We start from the raw sequence: 15,796 nt of genomic DNA on the forward strand, positions 1-15,796 counted from the left end.
CTCTCTCTCTCTCTCTCTCTCTCTCTCTCTCTCTCTCTCCTGCATCTTCCTCCTTAAGGCTCCTGCCCAAACAGACTGTAGTCTTCTGAACCATTTGTCATTGGATAGACTTCTTGTCTGTTTCTGCTTCCCAGCTCTTAGAACAGGGCTGTCGTCACGTCACTGGCACTGTCTGGTGGGTAGGCCAGGCAGAAGTCATGGCTAGGGTCAGGCTGTGGTTTGGGTGGGAGAAACAGAATGTTCCTGGTACTCTGGGCTGTAACAGCCATTCTTCAGTACAAAGCAGATTCTCGGCATATCAGACAGACACACCCGTATCTAAATCTAAGAACAACAGAACATTCGGAATGAAAACGAATGTCTGGTGAGTCACGGACTGCTTTAAGGAACCTGATCTTTCTTCTTTGTGAGGTGCAGTGGGAGGTGCTGACTACCCTCAACAGGCTCAGATCGTAGGTAGACGGCCCCATTGATGTCAGCCAGCCTCTTCCCATCAGAGTCCTCTTCCTCCCTGGCTCCTTGGAGGATGAGGGAGTACATCCTCAGGTGGTGAGAGGACAGGGCAGGAGCCTGACCTCCTTTTGGTACAATGGAAAACCATCTTGTTAGAAACAAAAATGAACAATCTCATTCAGACAGAGGGAAAGTGTCTTGGCAAGGAGATTCTTTTTTCAAAGGGGGTTTGCCAGAACACAAACTGGGCTGGCAACACGGTTCTTCTATCTCGGACATAGCTTATGACTATGTCTTACCCACTGGAGGGTGCTTGACCTCACAGTCTGATGCGATTGGTTGATCAGCGCAGAGCGGGAAGAGAAGGTTCAGGAAATAGGAATCCTTATTTTATTTTTTTTTAAAAGTCAGAGTAACAGCCTTTGAATTAAAAAGACAAACAAGCAGCCTATTTTTCACAATCTGAAAGATGCTAATGTCCCTGGAGTGATACCTCCCAGGTAAAGGGTATGTATGGGCTTTGGGGACCCTGTAGAATGTGCCCTCCAGAGCACTATATGCTGGGTAGGGACCATCCGTCAACGTCAGCACGACACCAGGTCCCCATGCTTCTGTGATCCCAGTCTGTAACCCAGCCTTTTCTCCTGAGCTGACTCATCTAGTTCCTGGATCCTGCACACACACACACACACACACACACACACACGCACGCACGCACACGCACACACATACACACATGCATGTGCAAACGCACGCACGCACGCATACACACACCCCTTGCAGTATCCCAGCTTTCTTGTTGGCATCCATCCAGTGGGTGACACCCCATTTCCCAGCTGGTGCTGCCTGACTAATTCCAGGTAATTGGACTGTCTGGGAGAGGAGATTCGGATGGGAAGCGGCAATTTTCATCACTCAGCTGCTCATTTTGCCAGCAAGATGGTTTTAATTGTCCCACCTGGTGACATCAAACATCCTGACCACCTGGCCCTGGTGAACCCGCTGTCACGTCGCGCCCAATCATGTGGCCAGCTTAGTTGGAGGAGGGCCGCCTTTCTCTCCTTTGCAGGACCTTGGTGGCAGTAGCATGGTAGATTGCCCATGCACAATTAGGGTGCTGATCCCCTTCCCCAGAGAGGGAGACAGAGAGCCATCTTTGATTGCTGTGTATCTAGTTTGGGGCCTAGCTCACTGGGACTCCCGATTGAGTCAGCTACTGCTCCGTCATTGAGCAGTAAAGTGGGGTAACAGCTTAGGGGGAAGCAACGGGTGTGAGTCACAGGCCTGTCTGGCCTGCTTCCTTTTCTTCCCAAGGGCTCTCCTGTATTCTCCTGCACCTTGCAAGGTCATATGCAGAAAGGTATGGGCAGCAGAGGGGTAAGGCTAGGGTGTGGTGGAGAGTGAGCACATATATGTACATGCACAAATACACATGTGTCTCGCTGCTGTGGGCACTCAGGTCGGCCAGTATCTACTCATCCCGTAATCTCTGACAGTGTATCTGCCTGTGAGGAAGGACAGCAGCTTCTAGAATGCTCTGGTGGGAAAGGGGACAGCGTTTCTTGTGGTAAAAGCTGCATTTGGAGAAGGGTGCTTAGGGCTCCTGATTGTGTAATGCTTGAATTGGGGAAGGAGAGAGAGGAGGGAAAGGAAGAGCCCAGGACATCAAGTCTATGTGCTTTGGATTCTTTCGGTTTTATGATCCTGGGATGGTTGTGTCAACCAGGGCTGGTGACAGCTGTCTCCTATGGGGAGGTGAAGAGCACAGAGAATATGTTTTGATCACAAGCGAGGGTGATGGGAGCATGATGGCCCTTGCCCTGATCTGCTCTTGATTTGGGTGTCACCAGACAAAGTCTGCCATACCTAAGCAGCTGTCACAGGCACACAGGACTCAGAATAAAGAGAAGGGGTTGTCAGAGGCTGCTTGTTCGTTCCCTGGCCGCCCAGACTCCCGAAATAATCACACAGAAATCTGTATTAATTAAAACACTGCTTGGCTCATCACTTAGGCCATCACTAGTTAGCTCTTATATCTTAAATCAATCCATTCCTATTAATCTGTGTATCTCCACATGGCTGTGGCCTACCAGTAAAGTTCCATTCAGCGTCCAGCGTCTGTGTCCTGCAGTGGCCCCATGGCTTCTCTCTGACTCCGCCTTCTTTCTCCTAGCATTCAGTTTAGTTTTCCTTCCTAGCTCTGGTCTGCTCTATAATAAGGCCCAAGTGGCTCCTTTATTCATTAGCCAATAAAAGCAACACATATACAGAAGGACCTCCCACATCAAAGAGGTGACCTAGGATGGTATCATCAGTTGCTGACAGGCCTGCTTTCAGTCTTGAGGGATTGCTTCCTATCCACCAAAGCATGTCACACCTGGCCAGGAGGCAAGGCTATGCATCTAGGCCATGCATCCAGTTTCTCTGCTGTGGGTGGGGACAGCTTTGCACCAATCCATCTGTCTGCTCTGGGCCAAGGATCCTAGTGCTCCACAGTCAGGAAGGAGTAAGGTCCTAGGGTAGAAGGAGGACCATTTCTGTGGGGCCACAGGACAGTGTCCTCTGCTTCCCTCAAGTCTTGGCCTGTATCCCTGGAGAATATGGTGGAGCCCCATCTAACCCCATGGAAGGAGCCATTCCTATTATCCAGGACCTATGGTACCCTAACCTCACCCAAGTGATTGGTGGTTGGAGTTCTGCCTCTGTCAACAGAGACCTAGGTGCCATTTTTCAGGTGGGGTTGGGTTACCTCAGCATCCTGCATATTGGATGTCATAAGAAATAGCCTGTCCCCCTATTGGAACTGGCAGAGGAGCTGTGGAATTCACTGATGCCTCCTTGCAGAACAGGGTGTCTTGTCCCTGTTCTGCACCTCCCCGGTGGCTGATCAAGCTTAGTATTTATAGGCCCGACTGATCTGCCCAGGCCTCTGGTATTCATCCCACCTCCGATGGTACTAGAGAAGGGGGCTGTGCAGAACTGCCCTCAGGAAGCTGACTGGGGCAGCTGGCTTTTTCCTGGAGTTCTGTGCCCTTCTTCTTAGTCTGCTTTCTAGACTGTCACCAACCATCTCAGCTGAACCCAGGGGCAGGACAGTGAATGATTAGTGATGCCTGCCATGTCCTAAGAGGCAGCCTTGGTTTATCTTGATCACATCAGAGAAAGGTCCCCTGGCCTAGGCACCCTGCCAAGGCCACTGGGCTGACCCTTCATTTCCCAGCAGCAAGTTGGCAGGATGTTGGGGGATGGACGAGAGCCTCCAGCTGCTGGAACACTCCATTCCCCTTGGCAGCTCAAAGAGGGGAGGGGTCTTGCCTGAGATCACATGGGGACTTGGTAGTACTTGGTAGTGCCCCGAGCTGTACCCCACCCCCAGCTCGCTAACTGGGTCCTGTCCATATTGTCAGCTTCCCTGTGGTTTGTGAAGGAAGCCAGCTGTGTGGACACTCGGGACTGTGGCAATTTCAAGGCCCATGGATTCCTTCTCGTTCCTTCTGCCTGTGGCAGGCACTGACACGAACCAGACAAAGCTGTTCTGCTCCTGTGGGGTGCCTGCAGCTCTGAGTCCTGGCTCATGTGATTCAAGGGGTTGTTCTAGATGCCAGAGCGCAGAGAAGGAGCAAGCAAGCCCCACACAGCCAAAGGCCATCTGAGGGAGGACCCGTTCATTTTCAGAAGCTGCTGTGTGCTTCATATGAGCTTCTTGGGGCTCCCATGAAACTTGGGGCAGTTTGGAGCTGTGAGGGGCACCACTGGGGCTTGGAGAGTCTAGCTGAAGCCAAGAGACTGGACCCCTGTGGTCAAGGACCTTGGGCAGACTCAATCCTCATTCTTGGTTTCTTCCTGTGGGTGGGACCTAGCATCTCTGGTCCCAGAACTGTCACTTTTCAGAATCTTCCTGTCCACTCTGCACCCAGTATTGCCAGACTCAGAGCAGACTTCTCAGGCCTGGAGCAGGAGGCCTTGAGGAGGGGAGGCTACTGTTCTTCAGCCCTTATAGAACATTAATGGTTCAAGCTTCGTTCTGGGCAGGGACCACGTCACAGTGTTGTCTGGCCTCTGGGGTCTGAGGTTGGAGATTGAAAAAGTACAATTGGCAGAGCTCTGGGATCTCCCTAAGGCCTACACAGGAGGACCGGGTTCCCAGGAGTCACCTAAGTGTTCATCCAGGACAGCTGGGCAGATGGCCCCTAAAAGAGACCATGTATGGAGCAGGGGGTTCTGTGCTGGTTGTTTTTAGCTGTGAACTTGGTACAGCCTAGAATTACCTAGGAGGAAAGCCTCTATCGAGGCGTCATCAAGACCAGATCATCAGAATGTCTGCTGGGATTGTCTTGATTGCTAATTCACGTGGGAAGTCCCAGCCCACTGTTTGTGGCACCTTTCCCTGGTCCTTAAACTGTGTAAGAGTGAGGAAGCTAGCTGAGCGTAAGCAGCGAGTGTGCAGCGCTGTCGCGTGCGTTTTCTCTTCTCTTGATTGTGAACGCGATGTGACATACTGGTTGCCGGAGTCCCCATTGTGACTTCCCCTCAGTCACGGACTGTGACCTGGAATCCTATGGCACTGTAAACCCGATCAGCCCTTTCCTCCTCTAAGTTGCTTCAATCAGTGTTTTATTTTTATTTATTTATTTGTTTGTTTGTTTGTTTAAATCCCAGAAACAGAAATAAAACTAGAACATTTGTAAAACCAGAGAGGCTGCAGGGCTGGGCCTACCTGAGGGGTTAGGTGCCCTGGATGTATTTTTTCCTTTCCCGACCAAACCTCTGCCTGCTGGAGGCTTCCTCACCAGGAGAGTCAGAAAACTGGAGGCTCAATTCCTCGGTTATCAGTTGAAGCTCCGCCCCAGGCTTCCCCAGACTGGGCAGGGCAGAGCAGAGCCATGTTTCTGGACTGGCCCCTGATGTCAGCACGTCTTCCTCTACCTGTGGGGTTCTAGACACAGGCCACGAGGGCCCCGGTGGGACTTGGGGGGGTCAGTTGGAGTCTTGCTCTGTTAGCCCTGGCCCCAGGAGGCTCTGAGTCAGCTGCACCCCACTTCCCTTATCGCTGCCCCTGCTGGGCCTTGGCAGAGGTCAGAGATTACTGTCAGGGCTATGACAGTAGCCTTGCCTTACTGTCCCCATCTTCTAAGTCCCATTAAAGGTGGCAGAGATCCTCTCATGTTTCCAGCCTTACTTTCATTAAAGATCCTGGTGGTTGGTCCTAGCCCAGCCCTGTGGTTACCGAATGCCTTCATCACTAGACTCCGCCTCCGCCTGGCTTACCTTCACCTTAGCACAGCCCTCCCGTTCCTCTGCCTAGGCTGCCACTGGGGCTATTCTACTTAAAGCAGGACGGCGGTGCCATCGCTCACCAGAAGTGCATGGTTTGCCCCATTTACCAGAATAGGTCACTGAGGCTAGGAGCTTGGATCCCCAGCTTCCAGAAGTCTGATTCCAACCCGGACCTCTGAGCTCAAAATGAGAATATACTTCAGGCTAACCTCCTGCTACTTTTTGCTGCAGCCGCCAAGGCCGCTATCCGCCCTGCTGTCTGTTGCCTTCATGGTGTGGTGCTGGCCTCCGCCTCTGACACAGAGAACTAGCTGGAGGTGTGGCTGTGGGGCAAGACACACTACTCATCCCACTGTCTGGACTGGGTGAGGTGTCGACTGAGGAGACCCGTCCATGACCCGTCTGTGGGCTTGTTTTGACAGTTGGGGCTGTTTAGTAGGAGCGCTGTTTTAATAAGTAAGACCCCAGGGTTTCCAGGCCTTCCTGCCAATTAGGATGCGACTACCCAGGTGCCTGTTTGAATAATTAAGCAGTTGTCATCCCCCAGGCTTTTGGTGTGCCTTTCAAGTCGGATTGGCTGCCTTTTCCCTGGCAAACGGTGCCAGAGGGGCCTGCGGCTCAGTCATGTTTCCCAGTTTTTGACATCGGTACTGACCTCTGTTTTCATCCCGCTCAGGCTTCCTTCCAGCCCTCCTCTCTAGGGAAGGCAGAGCTGACCCTGTCTGTGGTTAGTGGCAGTTCCTTCTTCCTGTGGTCTGAGGGAGTTTCAGGGTCCAGTGTGGAGGCCTGGCCAAGGCTCACAAGTAATGTTGTCTACAACCCGTGGGACTAGGTGACCAGTCTGTACCCATTCCAACACTGAAAGTGTCACCTTGCAGGACTCTTCATGTGGGGATTGTTGCCTCTCCTTGAGGGGAAGATAGATGCTGGACTCTGGGCACACCCGAGCTTTTGAGGCCAAAGGCAGCAGTGCTCTCTGGCGGGGTCACTCGCAGGATAGACGCAAGGCCCAGCCTTACATTTTCTCACTTAGTGCACAGCCAGGCCACCCACGGTGGAGGTGGCTACACAGTGACTTACTGAGGTGCATGCAGCCTTGAAGCCACTGCACACGCTCTCACTGAGTGTTCTAGAGGAGGGCTGCTGTCTCAAGCCAGGTCACCTGTCCCTGAAATGTCTGCAGAGCCTGGAGAACAAATTCTGGGTCCCACATTTGTGAGCTGGACTGACTAACCAAGGTTCACCAAAGCCTGGGTGCTGATCTGAGGCTCTAGAGCCTCCTGGGGCCACATTCATTTCAAGGCTCCTTTTTGCTTCAATGACATTGTGGGAAAAAGCGACAGAGCACAGGAGCACCTGGAGGTCAAAGGCCTCTGTGTACTTGTGAGGGGACCTGGGTGGTCCTACTGGCTGCTTCAGGAGAAGGTTCCTAGTAACTGTAGCTGGTGCACACAGGAGCTCCAGGGGCTGCAAGGCCTGAGGGTTGAGACTCGGCAGCCTGGGTTTGTAGGGTGAGCTGGTCAAAAGTGGGGGCAGGACCTACACCACCACGTAAAGGATGCTCAAAAGGGGTGTTACTCAGAGCTTTTCCTGACTTATCTTAGAGTAAACAGTTGTGGCTCAGATGGGCAGAACCAGAAAATTCAGATCTTACTCACAGGGGCCTAGCTCTTGGCTTCTGCCTCCAGACCCCCCACCCCTGGAGCGAAGCAGGTAGAGACAGTGGGCTGTGGCCTCTCCCTTCTGCTCACTTGTATGGGGTGGAGTCAAGGGCAGCGGCTTGGCTCTGGGCCTAGGGTGTTTGCAGAGGCCAGTTTGGGAAGCTGTTCACTTGCCTAGCTTACAGAGGTGGGAGAGAGGTTGCCCTAATCTGGGGTGGAGGAATCCTTGGGTAGGGAAGTGATTCCATACCAAGTGGAATCAGCCATACAGTTGTATTCCCTGGCTGGTTCTGAGTACGGGAAAAGGAGCAGCCGGGAAGGAAGCTCCGGCCACAGGAGCAGCTTTGGGTCTCCTCCTGGGTCTGCAATGTCCTAGCTCAGCGCCCTGGCTGAATTGTTCACAGAAGGCCCATCCCAAGTTCCGCTGCCTCTGGGGTCCTGACTCTGGCTACTAACAACCAACTGCAGATGCAGATACAGGCTGAATATGGAGGAGGTCACTGTTCAGAAATGGGCTCAGAAATCCTGGGACAGAAACCGCTAAGCCCCGGCTACTCCTGGGACTGTGACAAGTGGCCAGGGGCCAGCTTCAACAAGTGCCCTGTGTATACCTTGGAAGCAGAGGGGCCAGAAGAGGAAGGAGGGGAGGATGGACTTATAGAAACCAGGGATTGAACGTGAGCATCATTTTGAGTTTGGGCTTGGGTGCTCGTTTAACTGTCTCTTTTCTTGAGTCTCTTTCCTCTGGTCAGGGACACCTTTGTGGTGTCAGATGTGAGCCCTGGGGTACAGTGGCTGGATCCTTGGATACAAGGGCAGCTCCAGGAGGCAGGCAAGGTGGGGGGTGTGTGGTGTGGGCTGGTGGGGGCGGGTGCTGAGGAACGCTGGGCTGGAGGTTGGGCTGCTGGGGATTTCTTGCCTGCTGTGGTTTTCTTCCTGTAGGGGTATCCGCTGAATCCCCTTGCCGGTTCAGGGGAAACTTGGCTTCCCAGAAGTGGGCATGAGGAAGTGAGTGTTCGGGAATGTTCTGATATGGAGAGAGGGCCTCACCCATGCTGGGAGAGCTGGCTTGCGCTTTCTGCCTGTCCAGGTCAGCATGTGTTCTGTGTAGACTGAAGAGTGGCCTCTTTGGCTTCTTATTCCTTTTTAAATGAGAGAGAGAGAGAGAGAGAGAGAGAGAGAGAGAGAGAGAGAGAGAGAGAGAGAGAGAGGAGAGAGAACATGCAGAAGTCAGAGGACAGTTGACAGTTTGCAGGAGTCAATTCTCTCCTGCTACCTTATGTGTGTACTGGAGATCAAACTTAGGTCTCCAAGCTCGGAGGCAAGTAAACTTGTCTGCTGAGCCATCACACTGGCCTCTTCCCCCTCTTTTAACAAACAGGAACAAATCAACGCCACTGGCCCAGGTACTTTGGGAAGCCAGGGCTGGGAAACATTGGGTCTGGATGGAGGTGGGCGCCTGAAGACAGAGGATGGGGTGCAAAGGGATCTCAGCCAGGTTCTGCTTCCAGCTTAACTATGCTGGCAGTTGCATCTGGAGTGTGGATTGGGAAACACTCGCTCCTTCCTCTCAACTCTCTGTACAAATGGGACTCCCCGGGGCTCAATCAGGCTGGCACATTTGTTCTCAAGAGCAGCCTCAAATTCTTACTGCTTCTCAAGTACTCTTTGAAAGTGCTCCCCCCCCCCCATTCTAGCTCGAGGTTGCTGCTTGCCGTGGTTTCAGAGAGAAAGAACAGTGTGAGGACCTCTGATAATTGTGCGCCCACCTGTCCGCACGTTCGTTCTCCCACATGGCTAGCCGCCTCTGAGTCTAGTCACCTCCTGCCCACCCAGATGTTCTGCTCTGCTCCGTTCAGTCATCCGTATAACCCACCCATCTGTTCACTCGCCTGTCCACCCATCCTCCGCCCACACATCTGTGCCATTGTGGCGCTAGCTACTGTGCTCTCCGATTTGGACCTGGGTAGAGGAGTGGTCAAGTCTTCATGCACAAGGTAGGGTTTGCATTGAGTCGAGGTAAACTGTGACTTAGGTGTGTGGGGGGTGGGTAGACTTCAGACAGAGGGTAGAACTGTGCAAAGTAGAGCCAGTGTGGGGGCTGCTGGAGAGAGAGCTAGAAAAGGGGGTGCTGGCACAGGCTCCCACGCAGGCTGAATTCGAAACATTGTGTATCCCGGGTTGGCTGCCTGGCCTGCTTGTCCCACCCAGGCGAGTCGTCTGTCTTTGTTTGGCTGTGGCAGAAATTAATTGGATTTGTAGCTCCGTTCTCTAGGGCTTTGTGGCCCCAGCTAGTGATGCTCCAATAAAAGTAAGTAGTAAAGGTTTACGGGCAGCGGTGTGATTCTCACACCTTTAACAGGCCTGTTTCAGGTCCACTGCATAGTGCAGGTGGAGGAAATGACAAGAGGGGGTGGAACCAACACTGAGAGCGACTCTTAAAAAATGCGGAAAGGAGACATTTAGGGCAGCCACATGTACAAGATTGTTAAAGAACTCAGAGGTTGAAACAAGACTTTGATGCCTAGCACCAACTCGGTGCCTCCTGCTCTGGCACTCCTGCATCTCCTCCTAGAGGACAGTGTTGGGGGCTGCTCCTGGCCTCTCCCTGTGTTTGAGGCAGGGTCTCTTGTTCATCACTGCATACACCAGGCTAGCTGGACTGTGAACTTCTATTATAGGTGTGTACCACCACCCTGAACACACATGTACACACGTGAAATACATACACAGATGGAGAGCCCGTTATTTCTCTGCCACACTGGCAGTGTAGACTCCAAGGACAGGAGTGGTTTTTCTGGATCCCTGGATCCCCAGGGCTAGCGCAAACCTTTACCCATATACACCCTGTGTTAAGAGTTTGCACGGGGCTGTGTCGACCTGCATTCAGCATTAAAAGTTGCACCCCAGCCCTTTCCCACCGTGTCATTTTATACATATCACACTTTTGTAGGATTTAATGGGACTTTAAAATTTTTCATTTATATTATGTATGAGGGAAGCTTTATTTTCTCATAAATAAGCGTTTATGGTGCTTGTCTGACTTTGGTTACTGTGACCGAGTATCTGAAAGGAACAACCGTGGAGCGAGTGGGTTTTGGCTCATGGTTTTGCAAGTTTTAGCCCATTGTGGTAGAGAGGGCATGGTGGAGCAGAGGAGAGAGAGAGAGAGAGAGAGAGAGAGAGAGAGAGAGAGAGAGAGACCGAGACCTAGACCGAGACACCGAGAAGATGTACACAGAGAGACAGAGACACATATGCACACAGAGAATATGCCTGTGCTGCAGGCTTGCTCCCCTTTCTCCCACTATTACTCCATCCAGCCCTCCAGATTGTGGGACAGCACCACCCACATTCAGAGACACCCCAGCGTCTGCTTCCCTTTTTTTCTAGATGATTCCGTCATCGATCTGGTCAAGCTAACACTCAGGATTAACCACGATGATATTTCCTTTCGCGTTATAGAAGTAACTTTATCCTTTTTTGAAAAAGCATCCCGACATGCTGTATGCTGTTCCACAAGCGTGCGCTCTTATCAGTTAAAAATAAATATTTTACCAGTGCACACATTTAATCCCAGCACTTGGGAGGCAGAGGCAAGCAGATCTCTATGAGCCCCCTGCCCCCAATGTAAGTATTTAAAAATAAAAAGTTAAACCTGCAGAAAGAGCACGCTGGCTGGCGTGGCAGTTGCTCTGAGTGGAGGTGGCTCTATAAGGATGGGGAGGTGAGGTTTTGAGCTGGGCCCATCACTGCTGAATCATCATACACTGAAAATATCAGCTGTCCCCCAGGCAAGGAGGGGATCCCAGGCAGTGTGGATAGCCAAGGCCAGTCCCCAGCTGGGCCTCCCATTTGTAGCTAATTCCTGCCTGACCGTGCACCTGGGGCCTGGAGGGGCTGCCTGACTTAATTAAAGGGGCACCTTTGTCTCTTGGAGATGAGTAGATTTGGCCTGTGGCTTTTGAAGGTACTGGCTGCCTTCTCTTGCCTTTGATCTGCTTCCCCTATGGCCTTTAGGATGCTCCAGGGGTGTGGCCTGTGCTTCACTCCCGCAGAGCAGTGTGGGCTCTCCTCCTCCTCCTCCCAGGACCAGGCAGCAGGTGGAGAGTGGGATCGCTGTTTCCGCTCCTTCTAGGTTCTTGGGCTGGCCTAGTGTTAAATTGGTGCAAAGTGGATTAATGGGAGAAACAGGGTTATCCTTTTTTTTTTTTTTTACCCCTTCAAGCAAAACAATTTTAGTTTGGAACACCTGTGCAGATATCACACAACAGTGTGAGATTAGATAAAGGGTCTGTAGTCAAAGCTTGCATAGTCATCCCTAGCTTTAAGTAAATGGCGTGAGTGGGTGGGTCTGGGAAAGGGCCAGAGGAGTGTCTGGAGAAGAAAGCCACCCTTGCGTGGCGAGAGTTGCCTCAGAGTGGCCCTCTCCTCGAACCCGCCTCCTTCTCCATCCACACTCTCTTTCCAAATGTGAGTTCTTTTGTAAAATGAAGGCTTTTTTCTCATCATGTAGCTTTCCTGGGGAAATGTGGACAGACACCTGCTCACCCCAGGTGGGTGCCAGTGACAGATGAGATGACTGCAGTCACCCCCAGGAGTCGGTGATCCAAGGACAGTTGTACTATTGAGAAGTCCACCCAGCATGGGTGACAGCTCACTCACAAAAGCTGTGTCCTGGAGAGGGACTTGTCCAATTTGCCATCAGCTCGGCTGGTCTGAGTGTGGTCTCTCCCCCGCAACTGTTACTACTTATCCTTAGAATTATTAGTTATTGTTGTTGTTGTTGTTATTATTATTATTATATTATTGTTATTATTATACAGTGGACAGCTTGCAGGAATTGGTTCTCTTTTCTCCATTTGGTCCCCTGGGATTGAATTAAGGTCGTCAGGCTTGGTGGCAAATGCCTTTACCTGCTGAGCCATCTCTGTATCCTGTCACTACTTATACAACATTGGGGAGGAGCCTTGTAAAGCTTTTACTTTTCAGAAACTTCCTGCCAGTGACTTTTGTTCTGCTCTGTTCACTTCCTGGGCCTTGCGTCTTTCCTTTTCCTTAGTCTTGGGAGCCCACTTCCTCTCTAGGAAGGACCGTTTCCATTCAGAAGAAATAGATGCACATAGTCTCTTATCTCACCCAGTTGGAGGAGGTCAAGAGCATTTTCCTGCCTTGGCTAGTTCTATTTCTTTTAGCTTAAAGTAACCAATATGTCAAAAGAGGCATGTTTTGGCATGGCATGTTCTAAACTCCTCTGTGTCCTCTCCAAATCCCTAAATGCATACAGTCTGGGAATCTTCACCCCTGGAGGCCATCTCTGCTTAGCATGTGTGTTTCAGCTACACACTCCTGGGCCACAGGCCCTGCAGTGGGCACTTGTATGGCTCGAAGTCTCTGAAACTTCGTGGGCATTCTCCACGTACCCATGCCTCCTCAGCCTTCCCTGTCAATAGAGACACTCCCTAGAGGCTCAGCCCACTCTTTTGCCCTCTGAGATGGGTCTTGAGGACATAGAGTTAGCAGAGATGCCCAACCACAGCCTAGTAAGATTTTCATGGAAAAAAATGTAATGAAACATCCCAAGTTGAGATAGGTAAAGGACTCCCAGCCAGCAGTCTCCTAGGCTGTGGAAAGTTTTCCCAGACCTCGCTGCAGGAAATGGGGGTGTGACACAGGATGACTCCCCTTGCTCCAATCCCATACCCCACACTCTGAGCTTCACCCTGCTCCCTAGCTTTGATCTGCCAATATTCTTTCCCCAATGCTCTGTCCCCAGCAGTTGCCACTGTGTTCCAGGGTCATGGGGAGAGGGTCAGGGTGAGTGATGACTCCTCCTTTTCTGTTGCTTGAAGCTGCAGGGGCTGCCGACCCAGAAGCAAGCAGACATGGTCTGCCTCAGGTGGAGAACTGAGGTAGGGTGCCAAGAAGAGGGTGATAGGGACGTTGGTGTTAGGCATGTTCCAGGTTGGGCCTCCCTCTGAGGCTCTCCACCAGTTGAGCATGTCCTGGTTTGGAAGAGCAGGTGTTGGCTGGTAAAATGGTGCCTCGGTTGGGATAGGTTCTGTCTCTGGGAGGTGGGAGCCACTGGATGCCAAAGCCCGGAAGAGATGAGGTCAGCCTGTGTCTTGACCGCAAGCTCTAATTGCTTATTGGGGTATAAACTGTGGGGGCTGCTGAAGCAAGAGGCCATCAAGGAGACATGAGGGCAACCAGTTTGATGACAGTGAGTTATAAAGCCGTGGTTACCTGGGAGAAGGAGGAGGAGGTGGCAGTGGCTGGAAGCATCCCTGGGATCTGACTGCACGGAGTTCGTTGTCACTCTCCCTGAGTGGAGTTTTTCTTGGTGGGGGATCCCAAAGAGGAGATGGTATCATGGGAATGGCTGTAAGATGAATGTCCCCTCCCCCAGAAGGGGCTAGAGTCTTACACTGACAAGGTACAGGTCAACTTAGGGGACTGTCGTTAGGGAGGCTGCTGCTAACGGAGTTGTGATGTGGTGACTAAAGATTGTGGTGATGGCACGTGCCTTGGGGATCACAGCTGTCCAGTGGTGCCCTTCAGGGCCATATCTCTACACAGCTCCTGCTCCCACGGTTCTGTCATAGGAGGACACAGGACAGTACGCCCTTGTGGATGGGTAGTCATGATGGGTTGGAGCTCATTAGGGCCTTTCCTATCTTCACTGCTGTCCTTGCAGGCTCTGAAGAACAGGAGGTAACCAGGCAGCCTTCTAGGCTTCCCTCCTGGGGGGATTGGGACGGGCCACTTGCCTACCCTGTGTTGTAGCTCAAGGTATCCTGGGAGGCCCCCCCACTTTTCCTATAGCCCTCCAGAGTATGGCTGCTGTGTCCATAATGGCAGTGTGGTGACAGAGGACAAAAGCCCTCGAATCAGATCCTTCATATGCTTTCATATCCTCAGTATGGGGTATGGAGGCTTGGGGACCAGCTGAGGGCTGACTCACCCATGGCCCAGGAACTGCTCCCCTGAGCCCACCAACCTAGAGGGCGGGTCTGTAATGCAGGATGGTGGAAGGCACTGACAAGCCGGGCTGCTTCGCTGTGAGGTGGGGCCTAGGGTGGCCTGCGGACTGGCCCGCACTGTGGCAGGGATGTAGAGATCCGCTGTCCTCACTCTTGTCTTCTCTCCACAGGCCTTTTCCCTCCGAGGAGACAGCTGAGAACGATGACGATGTCTACCGAAGCCTGGAAGAGCTGGCCGAGTAAGTGGAGGAAGGCCGATGGGGGAGGACACGAGGAAGGAGCCCAGGCTCAGCAGCTGAAGAAGCTGCTCTCAAGGCAGAGGCAGCCTTGGCTGTCCTCTCTCTGGTGTCCCTGCCAGAAGCTGGGGTTTCTGCATGGCTGAGTTACAATGCTTGCTGTGCGCCCTCTGCCTTCTAGAAGGCTGCCCGGCTGCCCCGTAACTGTCTTGGTGTCTGTTGGTCGTGGTTGGTGGCCTTTCTCCTGGAACGTTTCCTTCTGTGGAGTTGCTGGGAGTGGCGTGGGGCAGGTGAGGTGTCCATGTGCTCCTCTTTCCTGGCCTTTGGGCTCCGCACTGGGTGGCTCCAAACAGTGGGGCTTGTGACTCAGATCGCCTTATAGCCCCCTGATTAGGGTGTGGCTTGCAGGGGAGAGCTGGTTCCCCATCTCTTAGTGACCCCCTGCTTCTTAATTCCTCCGAGGATTTTCCCCCCTCTACTACATGCAGGCCGAGTTGGGTCATTTCCCCACAGGGATGACGGAGCCTTTGGCCTAGCTCTACAGCCTTCTGTGGTCATATGAATGGGATCATGTGGCCAGTGTGGGATTACCCAGCTCTCTGTCAAGGAAGGGAAATAGCTCACCCTGAGCCTGTGATAGAGGCTGGGAGGGGCTGGTTCTGCTCAGGACCTGGTTTGTTATTGGCAGCCTCTGGCCTGTGTGTCTACTTTTCTCCCAAGCTTGAGGTTCCCTTGGGCCTCCTGGTAAACTTCTGTTCCCAATTTTATCACATCTGAGAAATGTGTTTCTTCCCTGGAGACTGGCTATCTCTCTCCCTCCTATTGTCTCAGTGCGCAAGCTCAGAGAGGAATCAGATGTGCCGGGGCTGCGTGTTCTGAGCACCTGCCGTTAAGGGGTTTTCTGCACTTGCAACCCCGTTCTGTACTCACCCTGCCCCCATCTGCGCTGTCTCCAGAGATGGAACACGGTGTGTTTGCAGGGTCTCTATTAGATGGTCTAACGTTGTGATGGGACACTGTCACCTACAAAGTTAATGTTCACAAGTCCCCCCATCTGTGGAGTCTCCAGAGATGGAGCACGGTGTGTTTGCAGGGTCTCTATTAGATGGTCTAACATTGTGATGGGACACTGTTACCTACAAAGTTAATGTTCACAAGTCCCCCCATCTGTGGAGTCTCCAGAGAT

General features: G+C 52.3%; 1 protein-coding gene across 6 annotated transcripts in view; it reads left to right on the top strand.

The window, feature by feature from the left end:
- Vav2 (vav guanine nucleotide exchange factor 2) overlaps nt 1-15,796 on the top strand; it is a 174,953-nt gene that overhangs the window by 99,709 nt on the left and 59,448 nt on the right. For all 6 annotated transcript variants that reach the window (XM_013346056.2, XM_026778744.1, XM_026778742.1 and 3 more), the window contains exon 4: nt 14,545-14,613. In XM_013346056.2, the coding sequence (XP_013201510.1) occupies nt 14,545-14,613 (69 nt within the window). The remainder of the gene's footprint in view (nt 1-14,544; nt 14,614-15,796) is intronic.

This window comes from Microtus ochrogaster, chromosome 4 (assembly GCF_000317375.1).
Source record: "Microtus ochrogaster isolate Prairie Vole_2 chromosome 4, MicOch1.0, whole genome shotgun sequence".
Taxonomy (NCBI): domain Eukaryota; kingdom Metazoa; phylum Chordata; class Mammalia; order Rodentia; family Cricetidae; genus Microtus; species Microtus ochrogaster.